This window comes from Egretta garzetta, unplaced genomic scaffold (genome assembly GCF_000687185.1).
Source record: "Egretta garzetta isolate BGI_Z169 unplaced genomic scaffold, ASM68718v1 scaffold251, whole genome shotgun sequence".
In the NCBI taxonomy this organism is placed as follows: domain Eukaryota; kingdom Metazoa; phylum Chordata; class Aves; order Pelecaniformes; family Ardeidae; genus Egretta; species Egretta garzetta.
In genome coordinates, this window is record NW_009258952.1 from 6,006,177 (window position 1) to 6,022,652 (window position 16,476).

General features: G+C 37.2%; 1 protein-coding gene across 9 annotated transcripts in view; it reads left to right on the plus strand.

Moving 5' to 3' along the window:
• Positions 1-16,476, plus strand: part of EYA1 (EYA transcriptional coactivator and phosphatase 1) — an 84,777-nt gene that overhangs the window by 39,043 nt on the left and 29,258 nt on the right. For 6 of the 9 annotated variants that reach the window (XM_009634503.2, XM_035890093.1, XM_009634498.2 and 3 more), the window contains 3 exons: positions 1,221-1,360; positions 2,506-2,589; positions 8,410-8,499. In XM_009634503.2, coding sequence (XP_009632798.1) covers positions 1,221-1,360; positions 2,506-2,589; positions 8,410-8,499 — 314 coding nt within the window. Of the gene's footprint in view, positions 1-1,217; positions 1,361-2,505; positions 2,590-8,409; positions 8,500-16,476 lie in introns of all 9 variants that reach the window. The other 3 variants (XM_035890095.1, XM_035890097.1, XM_035890094.1) reach the window with 2 other exon arrangements.

Here is a 16,476-nt window from a genome sequence, read left to right on the forward strand (position 1 = left end):
AAAGTATCACTTGTGTGAGAAACATACCTGTCTGTTCAAACTGGAATGCATGGTCTAGGCTGATTAAAAAGTAAATTAATATCGATACAAATATCCACATCTACTGAATTCTAAAGAGTAGTTAACTGAGAAGTGAAATTGATAAATATATACTGAAAATTCCAGCTGCCTTCACAAAAGTGGGGGGGTTTAGGAAAAAATCCTAATGATAAGCATCAAAATAAAATTCTTTTCTCTGTGAACTTAAGACAGTGAAAGGAAGTCTTGAAAAGAGATTTAAAAATTTGTTGCATTTCTGAGGAGTATGGTAGTTCTAGTTCAATGAGTTAGGAAGTATAATTTATGCTGCATGTCTGCTTTGTTAATGTTCAAGCACTTCGCTGTTACTGAGTCTATGGATAGCAAAACATCTTCCACCTAGCATATTTTCAGGAAAACTTTGTTGTTCTTACATGCGTGAATCGTCATACTTTTTTACCTGTTCAACAACAGTAAATATTTTTGTAAATAATTTTTGCTGAAGGAAAACTAAGATACAATTCTTTACAAACAGTATTGTACGCTGTTTTGGAGGTACTCATTGGGGAAGTTCAGCATTGAGTAGGCCTTTGGAGAATACTATAAATTTCATCTTCATGGTTGATGCATATTTAAAAATGATTAATTGAACTTACCCTGGGAAAATGAGGACTCTATTTTATGCCATATTTAGAAAGAATTCTATTCATCTGGCTCAAATGTAGTAAAGAGTCTGCAACCAGGCAATTTGGAAAAGTTTTCAATTTCTATATGGGTTTTTTTTCACACCTGGATGGTTTTTTTCTTACCAGTCACCATAATGGTTATCTTAAAGCATGTTTGAAAACTTACAATTAAATCAATACTCTCTATAAAAATGCTGTTATCCCGTAAAATTGTTCATTTAGAGTTTAATCTTGTCTATGAAGTTATATGATCTATATGATTTGAAGAATGAAGGTTTTTATTACTTACTCTTTTTTTGTTTACTGAAGTAATTTATCTCTGTCTTTACATATAACTTGAATGCGATCTAATTAATTTATGTATCAGTATTGCCACTTACCATTGTAGATTTAATTATTTTAGTTAGGACTCTTTAGTGAACATCCTGGTTTTAGTGTCACACGTAAAAAGCAAGTAAGTTGAATATTTTGAAGTTCAAACTGAAAGGTAAAAATGTAATTTCTTTACTACAGCAGAATACAGTACAATCCACAGTCCATCAACACCCATTAAAGATTCAGATTCAGATAGATTGCGTCGTAGTTCAGATGGGAAATCACGTGGACGTGGCAGAAGAAACAATAATCCTTCACCACCACCTGACTCTGATCTAGAGGTACATTATATTAGATATCTTTGACCCGGTACAGACTCTATCTTTATTATTATTTTGCAGAGAGAAGTATTATTTACATATCAAAAATAAAGTGTCACTGGAGCTCCCTTTCATTTTTTTCTAATAGTATTTTTGTGGAAGATAGAATTTTTCTTCTAAAGAAACTTCAGCACCTACTTTCTCTGAGAAATAGTGGGGGTTTCATTCTCATTTTGATTAAAAAAAAGATAATAAAAGCAATGTTTTGCCAAGTCTAAGGTTTGCATTTGGACAGGAGACACTTCTAGCACAATAATGGTTTTTGTTCTCTCATGCTGTGTTCACATTCCCCTCAGCAGCCCGTGCTTTGTGTTGAGAACCCATCTCTAGTGACACACCACAGCTATGAGTGTCCACACTGCATTACCCTTCCTTTCCAAAAGCTTAGCCTGTTTGTCATCATGGGAAATACAGTCTCACCAGGATTTAAAATACTTGTATTTGAACACTTTATTTTTCATTAAAATATCATTTTGTGTGTGGTCAGAGGACAAATTTGAAACACATATTTTCCATTGGCTGTAAGTGAAAGAATTATTTACTGATGCCATAAATTCTTACACATGCAACATCTGAGTTCATAATTTTCATGCTTCAGGTGCCTAAAATCCATTAAAAATGAACATAGATTAGGGGGATTTAAATGCTTAGCAGCAATTTGCTTTATTTTATTTTTTAGAGTTCATTTTCAAGAGCAGTTACATGAACTTTGTTTTGTAAGACTTGCAGAAATACAGAATTCAAACCCAGAAGATTTAATTTTCATAGGCTTCTCTTCATTTATTTCAGTTTCTATCTCACATCTGGCTTTAAAATAATGCATCGTACAACTCATTTTCTGTGTGTATTTGACAATAACTATAATTTTATTCTAATAGAATAATTTGATATAATAGCAATTGTAGTAAAAAGCTAACAGATTGTATTACCCTATTCTGGAAAAAACTTGTTAGTTCTGAAAATAAATGGCAAGGAAACTATGGTTTTAATATATAACCATTTCAATACAATTTTCTCATTTGTGCACTTACTGATTCAAATTTTAACTTTCCATTTCAAGTATCAGCTTCACAGAGGAACACATTGATTTGATTCTCTTTTTACAGAGAGTATTCATTTGGGATTTGGATGAGACAATCATCATTTTCCATTCCTTGCTTACAGGGTCCTATGCCAACAGATATGGAAGGGTAAGTGTCAAGAAACTGATGGAAATTTTCAGTAATATTTGTTGGTTTATGGTTGATATACAAGGAAGACCAGAACAATAGTTGATTTCCCAGAGGCAAAATGGTACTGGAGTTTCAAGACATAAAAAATCAAGGAGTAAAGCAGTTTCACATCCATTCTTTGCACTTACTCAGCTCTTATACTCAGTAAATAATTAAGTAGGATTGGGAGTAATACTTTGACCACTTGAGGTTTGGTTTGTGAGTACAGAGTGTCTGAAACCTGTTGATAATCATGAAAATCTGCAAAGGTTTAGTTCCCTTGAGATAGGGAAGAACTTCCAGGAGTGATTGCTAAAATAATGTTTTAGTTCTGAGCAACTGGCAGTGAACTGTGCTCTGTATTGAGAAGGCAAGAGGAAGAATACTTCTGGAAACAGACAGATTAATCTGAAATTTTTTACCTTAACTTTTTGTTAATCTACATATTGACTGATGATTTTGAAAGTCTGCTTATGAGTCAAATCTTTCTATTATGCACAGTCTATAAATCATAACTGAACTGGTGGTTATGTCCACAGCCTGTGGGTTTCCTTGGTGATTCTCAGAAGAGAAACAGGGCTATTGTATTTGAAAGCCGATGTCTCAGCTTGTGCTAAAATCTGTTGTGCCATTTCACGTTCACGTCACGGGAAGTATAACTAGAAAGTGATTATTTTTTTTTTGTAACCTTAAAAAGTTTTTCACATAAAGAACAACCAGATAGTTTTGTCTGGCTTCATGTAATCACTCTGTCTTCTTGTAAAGCTCATATTTATCACTAAAAGGTTTTACCCTCACCCAGCTGAGTGAAGGGCAAAGCTACTACTGATTCAGTCTGTGTCTGTGACAGGTTCTGAATTCCTCCTAATAGTTTTTTGCATTACAAAAATCTAAAGCAGTACCTCTTTGTAACCTTTCTTGCTTGTTCAGGTGTGGTGTATTTTCAGAAATGTTTGCTGTAATAGCAGCTTACCTGTTTGAGGAATATAATTAGGTTTTTTTTATTACATGTCAGAAGAGCACCCCAAAATCACCAAATTTGCAACAGTTTAGTTCAGCTTAGAATGAGGAGAACAAACCCCAGTGCTCTCAAAACCCCCCAGTGCCAACAGAATCTCACCACTTGCTTTTGGGCAGCAGAGCAGGGCTGGAAAAGCCTAATTAGTCATTGCCATAGAAGTACTTGTGCAAGCGTATTTTTTCCATTTGTTACTAGTTCCCTATAGTGGTTTCATTAATTGAGGCCTGAACATAAACACCTTTCTTGCTGGATGCTTGAGGTTGAGGAAAGTGGCTAGTATTCAGCTGCGAAGAGATATAAATACCTATGCTGCAAGGAGGTGGGTGACTCCTGATTGCAGCTCCATCGCTGCTGGCACTGTTCACTTGAGATGTAGCTTTCGCCCGGCTGGCTCTGGTTGCATGGCATGTGACAGAATACTTCTGCATTGCTAAATGACAACCAACTGTTGACGTTAAGAGGGATGACGGCATTGGTGCTTATGCTGGGGATAAACACACCTTTTTGGTGAGGGGTAGCAACGTGCATGTCCTTGGCTCTCAGGTGCAGTCATGAAAGTGTGCCATTCTTGCTTTGTTTTCCTAAAGTTTCATTCATATCACAGTTTCTCTTGGCTTATTGACAGCTTCAGACAACAGTTAGCAATTTCCATAGACATTAGAGGAAGAAAGTGTCAAATGTTCAAAGCAAACATGCTAAAACATGTATCTGTCATAGGAGAATTGTAGGGTTTATTTGCAGCAATGGGAGGTGCACATTTTTTTAAAGAGTGTTTCCTGATGATTTCTGGCCTTTAAAATCAGAAATCTGGATCATAAGTCAATCTGGGGAAAAAAAAAATGTTGAGGGGAATTTTTGTTCTTTTCACCTGTATTGTGCTTTTTGAGTGACCTAACATCACATTCTCATATGTTTCTGCACTGTGATAAGGGCTAGAGATGCCCTTTTAAAAAATTAAATCTAAGCTGCTCACATAATCATTAAAATACAAAAGCTGGATCTTCAAACAAACCAAAATATCCTAATTAAATAGTAGGGGATTTGGCAACTTGGCATTCAGCTCTTTTCATAATGCCTGAGTGAGTTTCATGGTGAATGACTATGAATGATGAGCAGCCCTGCTGCTGAAGGGATTGATTTTCTTTTCCTTATTCTCTACCTTGTTCCTCATAACTTCTTGCTTGTGCCACCCTCTCCTGTGTATTCTTACTTTCTCATCTGTTTTTATCACCTGCTCTCCTTTTGCTGCTATTGTGCTCTGCTTTCTCCCTGCTTTTGTCCTTCAGCTTTGTTGGAACAAAATACTACCCTTGTTTTTCAGTTTGCGCAGTCATGGTATAAACAGCTACATATTTATTTAAGGGGGATTTTAATTTTGTGAATTTCATGTAAATATATGGAACTAGTATAGAAATATGATTTGTACTTCCAGAAGAGAAAAAAAAAAAGAAATAAACCAAAACATTTCCTTTTGCTTTGGATTTTTTTTTTAATACATACAGAGAGAGATATCTTGATCAAGTATCAAGTTATCAGTTACCTTAATTAACATCAGGGCTTCTAGCACCTCAAAACTTATGCTTTGAGCCAGATGTCAACTGACTGAAGTTTTGGAATTTAGAAAAAGTCAGAGCCCTTCTTTTAGTATCTTAGGGCAGGTGGAAATACCTCTCAGTACTGGCACAAGAATACTGTGATCTTTATGTACATTTCCATTCTCTGTGAAAGCATTTATATTCAGCGGCTTTAAAGGAATTTTCCTTTAAATTATAAGCTATTTTAATGTGTTTTAATATATTTTAGAGATTGAGAAAAACAAAGCCTGGTTTCACTTAACCCTTCATTTGTGACCTGTAGGCTTAAGTGGAAAATAAGCCTTGTACCCAAAGTGAACTTTCCTGTTTTTCAGCTTCTTGTTTCTCCACAAAACAAAGAAATTGAGTCGGTAGAATTTAGAAATGACATACAGACAATGTTTTGGCTCCCATACCAGTATTCAAAACAAGGGGCCTGATTAAGCAGTTTGACATTGGTATTTCTTTTCTTTAGCTAAACTGTACCTCCCTCAGAGATTTGTACCTGATTTTGACCATACCTGAAAAGACACTCCACCTGAACCTGCAAATCCCAACCAACAAGAACAGATTGTTAGCTTTCCTCCTCATTGTGTGACACCTCACCATAATTAGTTAGCAATTAGTGGCTTAAAATTGCAAAAGCAGGTTCAGTATGGGATTATTTTTTTAAAAACCTTATTCTGGCTTTGTCTTTTTTTTCAAGTTTTCAGCCCCCGCTGTAATGTCTGACATCGGAGTTTAATCTAAGTTTCTTAATCTACCGAGGCTCTTGTGCTTTTTACCAGAGCAGCTGCAAGACTGTGGTTGTGACTACACAGACATTTTAAAACCTAATGCAGATACAGCTTTTGCTTCTGTTAAATATGTGGGTATCCAGAGCTGCAGCTTAATACAGTTTTTATGCTAAGTGGAACTTTCTATAGAAAAAGATTGTGTTTAATCAAGGAATTAAGGTTTCTTTGAAAAGCAACCTGTTTTGTTTCTTCTCTTAGCTTTTATGGTATTTAATCTGACATTTTCAGTAGGTGCCAATGATTTTCTTATTTGTTTTTCTCCTAATTAAATTAACCTAATAAATGGCATTATTTTAATATTACTTTAGAGAAATCCCCATTCTGTTTTGTCTGCCATTTAAAAATACCTTGGAGTGAAATGGTTCACAGAAAGACTTGCAGAAAGACATTTTTTCAGACTCACAAGTGTGATAAAAAGTTTAATAAAAATGTTTAATTTAAATCTTGCGTACATAGAAACTTAAAATATATATTCACAGCCATTCATTTAAAATTAACCATATGGGTTCATAACCAACATCATGTTATGTCTCCTGATTCGTTATTTTCAAAATGATGCTCCTATTTATGGATGGAAGCTCAGAATGGGATTAGTTCTACACTTGTAGGTTAGCAGTTGATAATCAAGGTGTAGGTAGTGATCTTCATTTTAGGATGTTAGGGGTTAGACCATCTAACTCCTTTTAATAACTGGAGCAGAGAGTTCTGTGGGACCACTTCTGTTAGGGCTCACAGAAATCCTTGTCTGGTTTAAAAAAAAAAAAGCTAACGAGCTATGAAAGATGGTGGGGTGGTAACGGGACACACAGATAAACAGGAATGTCAGTGGGAAAAGTAGCCTCAGGCCTAGCTATAGAGAAAATATCACCTGCTTTCCACCTCATATGCCTACAAAAGTGAAATAAAGGAAGATGTAGGTCTACAAATAAGGCAATATTAAAACAGAGAGACAGAATACTTTTGTTTATATTTGAAAGTCTTTCCATTTGAATTAAGAAGCCAAATACTTTTTTTTGGCAGTGCCAGTTTAAATAGAAAGCTTATTTTTAAGGGCAAAGTTTATCAAAATAACATGATGCAATTTTTCTTTCCCATTTATAGGGGCTATTTTTTTGATACTAGAAAACTTATTTACTCTTAACGTATGTGACTTCAAGAATAGATGTTTTGTCTGTTCTATGTGGCTTTGTTTCTAAATGCTTCTTTCTAAAATTCTTTTTCTGGTTAGTTTTATTTCAGTTTTGGCATTTCCAGAAGGCAAACAAACTGCCAAGTCACCATTCTTTTCCAACTCTTTGCTACTGACACGTTTTGCCTTTTAACCAGTATTTATAGAAAAATGTTTGAAAGTTCAGAGATCATGTTGAAACACCTATTAATTTGATTGAGAGGTGGAAAAAGAAACTAGGGACTGCATCTCTTGGTTTTTAACTTCGAGTTGTCATCAGGTTTAGAATATTAACTTATTTTAAGTAAAATATGGGTTGTCACTTCTGCAGCTGTATTTAAAATATAATTCCTAACAAACTAACATTGGTAATAGAGGGTGTCACGAGATAATATAACATGTTCTTTCAAACTCATGCTTCTGTGCGCTTGGATATACTTGGCATTATAAACTAGAAACTCTATATCAAATGTGTATATTAGGCTTTCTTTTCGATTTTTCAGATTGAAAATATATAAAACACAAAAAAAATCAAAACAAGACAAACATCTGTAATGCATTTGGTAACCACAATGCTGAACATGCTTTTTGAGTTTATTAGCTCAGTAAGGAATAAGTTGTTATGGTAATTTCTGTAGAGAAGTTAGTGTGTTATGTATTAATAACAAACAATAGATTTGTTCACTCTGCATGGGTGGGCCAAACTGAAAGCATAATTAAAGCATGGTTTTGTGGAGAATCAAGGAGTGGTTATAAATATAGTTGCCATTTACAAATAAAACATTCACAGTGATTTGCTTTAAAGTCACTAGGTATTCCCAGGATTGAATCCTTTCACTTGTGACCAGTGAGAGTTTATTTGGAGTAACAATAGCATTATCATGCCCCCAGTTGATCGTAAAACTTGTAAACAGTTGTAAAATCTGGAGAAGTTTCAGGTGAAATAGATTTGCTCTTTCTGCACAGAGGGCAGAGAGCCCACACCAGGGATGCACGAGGGGGACCACAGAGGTCCCACTGCAAAATCAAGGTATCAGTCAAGTTAAAGTCATATTTTTGAGAGTTACTGGTAAGTGTTATAGTACAGGATTAGAGAGTCGCTGAAGTTCAACTGAACAAGTGGATGTTGCATTTAATACATCAAATAATCTCTCTTGAAAAGCAATTCCTTGAGTTTGTATTCTGGTATGTATGTTAGGCATGGTATTGATGGTGTACTCGCTTAATTTCTTCTTTAAGGATCCACCCACCTCTGTCTCTCTTGGACTCCGAATGGAAGAGATGATTTTCAATTTGGCGGACACGCATCTATTCTTTAATGATTTAGAAGTAAGTGCTTATTCTTTGAAAACACGTAGAGGTGATTTAATATTTGTCTCTTTTTACATGTTATTAGATGATTTGACAATTATTTTTGGTTTCACAGTTTTAATGTGGAAACGTTTAGAAAATATCCATATAATTTAGTCATTAGGTTATATAGTAATATCTACACTAAATGTCTGCACTGGCATTCAAAGGTTACAATAGGTTAAATGATAGGGTTTTGTTTTCACAGGTCTTAGTATTTGTGACCACGGTAGACAAGTTGTAGAAGTGGATAAAGCAAAAGCATCTATAAACATTAGAATTCAATAGTCTGCCCAGGCCATTAAATATTAAACTTCAGCTTCTATAAACAGCTAATGGCTGGGCACAGATTTCTCACTGCGGGCAAGTATTACCTTAAGCCCGAGGGAAATCATTAATGTTGTATACACTGTCCATCTCAGTGGCCTCTTACTGGGGGTCCTCCGCCTTCCCCAGCGGCAGGTACAATTTGTTATGCGCTAGGGTTTCTCTGCCTCTCCCCCGTGGCGTGCGGTGAGGAGCTGGTGTCGGCACGCCAAAGACTTTTGCAGCCTACGTAGGCTATGGTTTGGCGATGCTTGTGAGATCATTCTAAAACTATCCAAACTGCTGAAAGAGACTGTCACCATAATGCCTGGCTGTTTCATCTTAAAAGGGAAAAAAGCAATTTCTGATCATATTTTAATAACACAAAAACATGAAAACAGTCAGATTTCTTTCCCATCATAATGAAGACAGCTGTTTATTTAAAATCCAACTGTTAAGCAAGCTTTTGGTGGGGCTGCCAACACACATTAATCATCAAGTTGTTGTTTTGCTAGATTTTAGAATAGTGTGTTATTCCAGACAGGCAAAAGAATCTAAAAGATTCAAATGCAACTTTTGCTGATCAAAGTTAATTGGCAGCAATTGGCCTTTAAATATTTCCTGATGTTTCCCTTTTCAAAATCAAGCAAAATACACCTTATTTAATAGATGAGCCAAAATCATTTGAAAAATGCCAGTGTGTGATAGACCTCAAATGTGGTTTGTCCAACATCTGTCCTATATTTTGATTTCTTTTCATCTAAAAAGAAACCACTCACAGATGATTTGGCATCTTAGAATGCAATGAAATTATTTAAATGTGCTTTATTTTTTCTTCCATTCCTTAGCAGAGTATTTATTTTTTATACTTAAAATAAAATAGATGATTTCTCATCTCAATTTTAAAGTAGTGTTTTCTTTCATTACGGTAGCTGTATGTAAAGATATGATTGTTTTGGATATAAGAAACACCATTAGCGAGTTGCATGTATAGGACTGATTTTTTAGATTTGTAGAAAAGTATAACAATGCCAGTTATTTTCCAAATCTGTTTCTGATTTCTGGTTATATTTTATTTTATCCAGAGCAGAAAGAGAAAGTACTACTGTATCTTACCAGCATATTCAATAAAGTTCAGTGTGTTTTCATCTGCTGTGCATAGCCAGATACTTAGACTTAGAGCTACTTCTTTCATACCTGATTGTCAGCATCACTGGCTTTAATGGAAGTTAATCAGCTGCATCTTAGGGATAGTAGATTATCTTCTGCTAATTGCCATGTTACAGCCTTAACAGTACAGCATAGCAGTTTATTCATTTTGAAGCTGTGTATGATGAAAATACTGATCCAGGTGGTTCATGGAAGCAGAGGCGTTCACTGGATGAGCATGGTTCTTTGCACTTCCCCCATAACAAGCCAGTTTATCTTGCGTCTCCAGACTCAAGTGTAATTGTCTGTGTCTATACTCTACTCTGTCGTCTTCTGAAAGATCGTGGTCTGCCCAAGGGAGAGAAGAGCATGTTCAGCAGTGCAGGGGAGTGGGGTTGTGGTTGTAGATAGCCATAGAGAAGTCTTCAGAGAAGTACACAGGGAGGGGGGCATAAGAGAGCCTGTACTTTGTGTGAAGCAGCACGTAAGGACTAGACTCAGCCACAGACTGAGGCTTTTGGTTCGCCAGAAATTTCAGGTTTTTTGAAACCTGTTGCAGATACATGATGTTTCTGAAGGAACGCATGCCCCTGGAGCTGCGTTTGTCGTTCTTGTGAGCGTCACCATTACTAGCAGGGCCTGCCTGGTTCCCAAGGCTTGCGACCTCAGGGCAGATTCCTCGCATCCGTCTCAGCAACTCTAAGTCCTTGCTTGGTGGTTTGGAAGTTCAGGCTGCCCTACAGCTTGACTGGCTTCCATGAAAACTGCAGGCAATTTGGCTTGGCTGTGCCTCAGGCTCATAGCATCTGTTCTTGCTGATGAAGGACTGAATATGGAAGATCTAGTGGTGACCCTGCTCAGGCCTAAGCTTTCCAATTCATGTGCATAGCATCTGGGCTGTTAGGAATCAAGAAGTTTGTAGGCAACGTTGCCAGCAAGCCACAGAATTTGGGCATCCTTGCCCCGAAATAGTATGAAGACAGGCAAAGCTGGATTTGGAACATGTCTAACCCACAGTGTAGACGTGTCTTTGGGTCTAGGAGTAATTCAAAGCAGGAACCTGAAAACTGATGCTGTCCAGCTCACCCAGCTCAGAGGGAACCCTTCCTGGCATATAGAGAGGCTGGGTTTATGGGCAGGCGATCGTCTGTCATAACTTTGGCCTATGATGCACATTTTTCCAGATACCACAAGTTAATGTTTTTTAATAAAAATCTTCTTTTCATCCAACACTTTCCAGAAAGCTCTAATCAGAACAGTTCTCTTGTTATCCAAGTTAGGGAGAAAGTATTTTGTCTTTGTATAAACTGCTGAAGACTGATTTAACATTACAAATGTAAAGGGCAGAGTTGCAGCAGTGATCTCCAAAGCACTGCTTGATTTGTGTATGACCTAACTGGCTTTTCAAAGCTCAGTCTAGAGATTTTTTTTTAATGTTGTTAGGTTAAATTTTTAACTTCAGCAGTCATTTTTTAGTCTGTGCAAAGCGAATGAATGCCAACGCCTGTCAGTTGCAATCTAATTTACCCATCCTAATTTAGTAGGGGATACAGTCAGGTAAACGAATCATCTAATTTCCTATAGGTTGCTCTTCATATAATAATAATAGTAATAGTAATAATAGTCATGTTATTTGTAATTGGCATTTTTCGAACTCAGTGAAAAAATTCAGTCACATCTCACCATCTAGCTCTGAAGTCAGTATTCTGTTTATGAATGAGTGAGCTGCACTTAGATTTACAATTACTGCACCCTCAGTTTATACTTAATTTATTGCTTTTAGAAATAGTAAGAGAGATGGCTTATTTTATTCTCTTTGCACAGATTTACTTGGAGTATTAATTCCAAATTGATGTAATAGCAAATAATTTCAGATCTTGAAGGAACATTTCTTAAACAGCATGTTAAAGGGGTATGACAAGTTTTTTAACATAATGAAAGGAAAATACGCATGTTTATTAATGTATACTTTGATCTAAGTACCATCATAAACAATGTTTTCTTGTATTAATAGTAAATTCATAATGAGATTATAGAAATATACTAGGCTAAACAGTAGAAAATAGTGCAGTGTTTTCAAAATTTACATTCTAGAAGCTGCATTTGGGCTTCGAAATAAGAAGTTTAGGTTTTCAGTATTGAAAATTTTCATTTAAATATCTCATACTCTGTTCTATAGTAGAATTTGAATTGTATGCAGGAGGGAATAACTACATTGACATAGTGCTCTCAAGAGAACCAGAGTTATCTCATCAGAAGAGAACGTGTGATTTAACATGCTGATTATGCTGTGGTAGGGATAATAAGCTATAATATTTTAATGGTATATATGGAGCAATTACACATATTAGATATTTTAAGATGTTAAAATGCTCCGGTGTTATAGGAAAATTAGCAACTTGATGATAGGACTGAAATGTGACATTTACCTATCTGCATCTTCAGAGATGGTATGTATTTACGTATTTATACAGACCCTCTTAAAAGATTAGTTTATTCATTTCTGTGGCATATCAGGTCCATGTTATAACTAGGCATGTTAAAGTAATAATTGCTGGTAGCGAATGATTATGAACATATTATTTTATAAAGTTAGTTCAGTGCTTTGCAAACTATACTAAAATGGTACCATCTCATTAGATCTGTTCCTTTAGAGATACTTACTGAAGCTGAAAATGTCATTCATGAAGCCTTTTTTTTTTTTAATCTTACCTAACACTTTTTTATGAGTAAGATACTTTTTATTTTTGTCTGTGTTGAATTCTATTGAAATAATTAAAATCAAATTAATTTTTAGTTTTATTTCATGATTTTTTTTTTCTTTTAGGCTTTTTATTTCTGTTCATTTCAGTTTTTTGCTGTGGACTTTTGAGGGGGGTTCAAAATAAGGTTATATATATTATGATACTATGAAAAAAATTACTTTTGACATCTCTGAGAAATGCAATAATGCGTAAGGGCACTGTAATGATGATTAGCATTCATTTTTCTTCCATCAGCAAAGGATATATAATATACACTCATGGCTTCACAATTCACTTCTGTTTCTGGAGTCTCTATATGCAAAGCGATGATATGTGTATGGGAGTCATTTATAATGAATGACAGGATGGTATGAGTTTTTCAGCTACGTTAGTTGATATATTTCTCTTACGATAAAAGATGAGGGAATGCTATCAGGTATTACTGTAAAGCAATAACTTTGGTTCTTTGGAAAAAAAAGAAATTAGTTAGGTCCTAATAGTTAGGAATGATGACCTTGATTAATTTCTCCTCAGATTCTTACTTAAAATCCAGATGGATGTGTATTAATGTGTTCCTGATGAAAATTCCAAGCATAGTCTCCTCTGTGTGTCAAAAAGAGCTGAATAACTGCTTTATGATTACAAGTATGGTGTTACTTCAGATTAACGAACCTTTAAGGCATCGCATTAGCATATTACTACGTATGGACCCCTCTGGAAGGCAGCACGCATTAGAGTTGCATGCGATTTCCGTAAGATGCAGCTCTGTGTGCAGCCAGGGCTGCATGGAGCAGCAGCCCGGGCAGGCTGGGGCCGCAGTGCTTGCTTCCCACCCCTGGCTACCAGGCAGTACCTTGGCTCCTCTGTCCCGCCTGCCTGCTGCCGGCAGGGTTGGCCGGGCCTCCCATGCCGAGGAGAGGCACAAGAGCAGCCGTCTGCGTTGCTCTAACTCTCCCGCCTCTTCACTCTGTTAAGTAAAGTTAGATTAATACAGAAACATTTTATAAATCTGGCATTTCACGCATATGGGAACATACCCAGCTCTCATGAAGCATCCAGATACTGACTTACATAGATACATCTTTTCACAGTTTAAAGCAAAGAATAAACAGCATTTACATCCTTGCACTCTCACGCTCTGTGTTTGCCCTGTACACCTCCTCCCTCCACCCATATGGCAACAAATCCTTCCAGGACTCCTACTAGTCTGTAACTGCTAGCTTGGACTTGCTGAGATCGAGAAGTTTAGAGGGAGAAATTAACTGCTAAGTATTTTTTGTGAGGACTGCCCATTGTGGATTGTTTTCTGCATAATTTACTATGTGGATGTGCCTGCTCTCCTTGTCTGTAGCTCCCGGGCATTGGACTATCAGTATTTATCAACGCTACCTCTCACTTGTATTCCTTCGCAAGCTCAAGGTTGTGTGGAGGATAGCTTTTCTACCTGGAACGTGACTAGGATGTCTGACACCCAGCAGTATGCAGAGCCCTTATGTTCCCTAAAGACCTCTAAGGCCCATGTTGGAATGCAGGCTCTCCTGGCACTAAAGCAGATGGTGATACCTTCTGTACTAACACTGGGCACTAAAGGGATTGCTCCAAGAAAAAGTGCTCCAGGGAGACTGTAGTGAGAGCTCAGGCCTAAGAAAGGGAACAACGAAACCCCAGCACAGCAACCGTGAAGCCCGATTACGGAGCAAAACTTGTCCAGCGTTAGTCCCTCTTTGGCCTTTGCCTTCAATTCTTACAGGTGAAACTGGGCTGCCTCCCCGCTGCTGGAAGCAAATGCATCATATAAATCACTTCTAGGCCTCAAGGAGACCTTTTCTTCATGACAGGGACATATATTTTTCTTTTCATCAGCCTGAGAATTTTCTCCTTTGTAGGTCTCAGTAACACCGCAGGAGACTAAGTGACTTTCCTCCCAGGTCCTTCAGTGACCGTGCACACAGCTATGTCCCCAGCGTACCACGCAGTGCCCTGTAGGAATGCCTTTGAAGCAATAGAGCCATATGTTCTGTTTCTTTAATCTGAAGGAGAAAGGGAAACTATTTCCCCTCAGACCTTGATACTTTAATATGCCACAGGCTCAGGCTGGTAACTTTCAGCACAGTAGCACTCTGGAGCATGATTTGGGATTGTGAGCATTATGATAATACACATTATTGAATAATAACATTCAGCAGACTTATTGTGTGCAGGTTACTGCACATCTCGGAGAACCATGACCACCGTAGGGTAAAATGCTCCTCTTTCTGAAAGCATTTTAGCACATCTGGTCCTGGAGTCAAGTAATCTAACAAGTGAACTGCTTGGATGCAAGCCAGCCCTTAAGTGCAGGCTTTGAGCAAGCTCCAGAGCAAGCTGGGAGAGCAGGTTGGCCACTGTTAGCAGTGTGGAAGGCCATCATTTATTCTCTCACACCTTGTGGAAGTGTTGTAGAACTACCTTTGGGCAGACATGGCAGGTGTGATGTTGCCTAGATTTAAACTTAACTAAGTTGTGTGGAGGTCCAGTCAGTGATGGGAGCTGGGAGAGCTGCAGAGGCATAGCCAGGCAGACTGAGGAGGTGGAGAAGGAGGATTGTGAACACACGATCACCAGAGAGAAAAGCTTGTTCAACTTCTCTGCATAGAAAAAATCAGATCAAGATTGGTTTGTGTCTGAAGCCATGCTCCAAGCTCTGAACATCTACAGGGTAAGCCTTTGCTGGCATTATGTACTAATCAGTTGTCTAGTGCATATATTTTGCATACATATTTGTCTGGAATAAAGTGACATGAGGTACGTTTTTGTGGTTGCCACTACTTCGTAATTCCTGATCAGTGTGCCTTAGTCTCTTTATCTACAGATAAGGATGATGATGGTGATAAGGATGGTATCTACAGATACAAGGATGATGATTCTGTCGCAAAGTACTCAAGAGGGAAAAGACACAGCCAGGTCTGGCAGTTGTAGTAGTTGTTATTGTGTACAGCTGTAGTTGGCTTTCTAACAATGCTTCAGCTTGGTCTCTTCAATGTCTTAGTCCTCAGGAACATACTGACACAAATGCTCTCTGCTGACACCATTAGAAAATGCGTGTATTCAAACAACTTTAAAAAAAAAAGGACAAAAAAACATTGCAAATAGTTATCCAAGAAACTTTCCAGTTTTCCATTGTATTTGCTAATTTGTTTTCTACTGGTTTTTATTTTGGATGACTTTTGTAAACTGTAATTGTTCCAGTTTGAATTATTCATACATTTCAAGTAAAGTCTGTTTTTTAAAAGCATAGGGAAAAAAAAAAAAGAAAACCACACTTGGAGCAGAAGGCCATTGGTGATCACTAATCACTGCACTGTTTCAGGTGTCTGTACTTGTGAGCTAGTAACCAGTATGAATTCCATGTAGCCATCTGTTTGGTACCAGGGCTTCTTTTTGGGATGCCTAGACATTGCTCTAGTACAAATGAGTTAAAGAGTAGGCAGTCATGCTTTGTGGAGAAACACATTGACATGCAAAACTCCCAGTATAGTAAAGAGCATTTCATAGAATCATAGAATGATTTGGGTTGGAAGGGACCTCTATAGATCATCTAGTCCAACCCTCCTGCCATTGGCAGGGACATCTTTTACTAGATCAAGTTGCTCAAAGCCCCATCCAACCTGACTTTGAACGCTTCCAATGATGGGGCATCCACAGCTTCTCTGGGCAACCTGTTCCAGTGTCTCACCACCGTCATCATAAAGAATTTCTTCTTTGTGTCCAGTCTAAA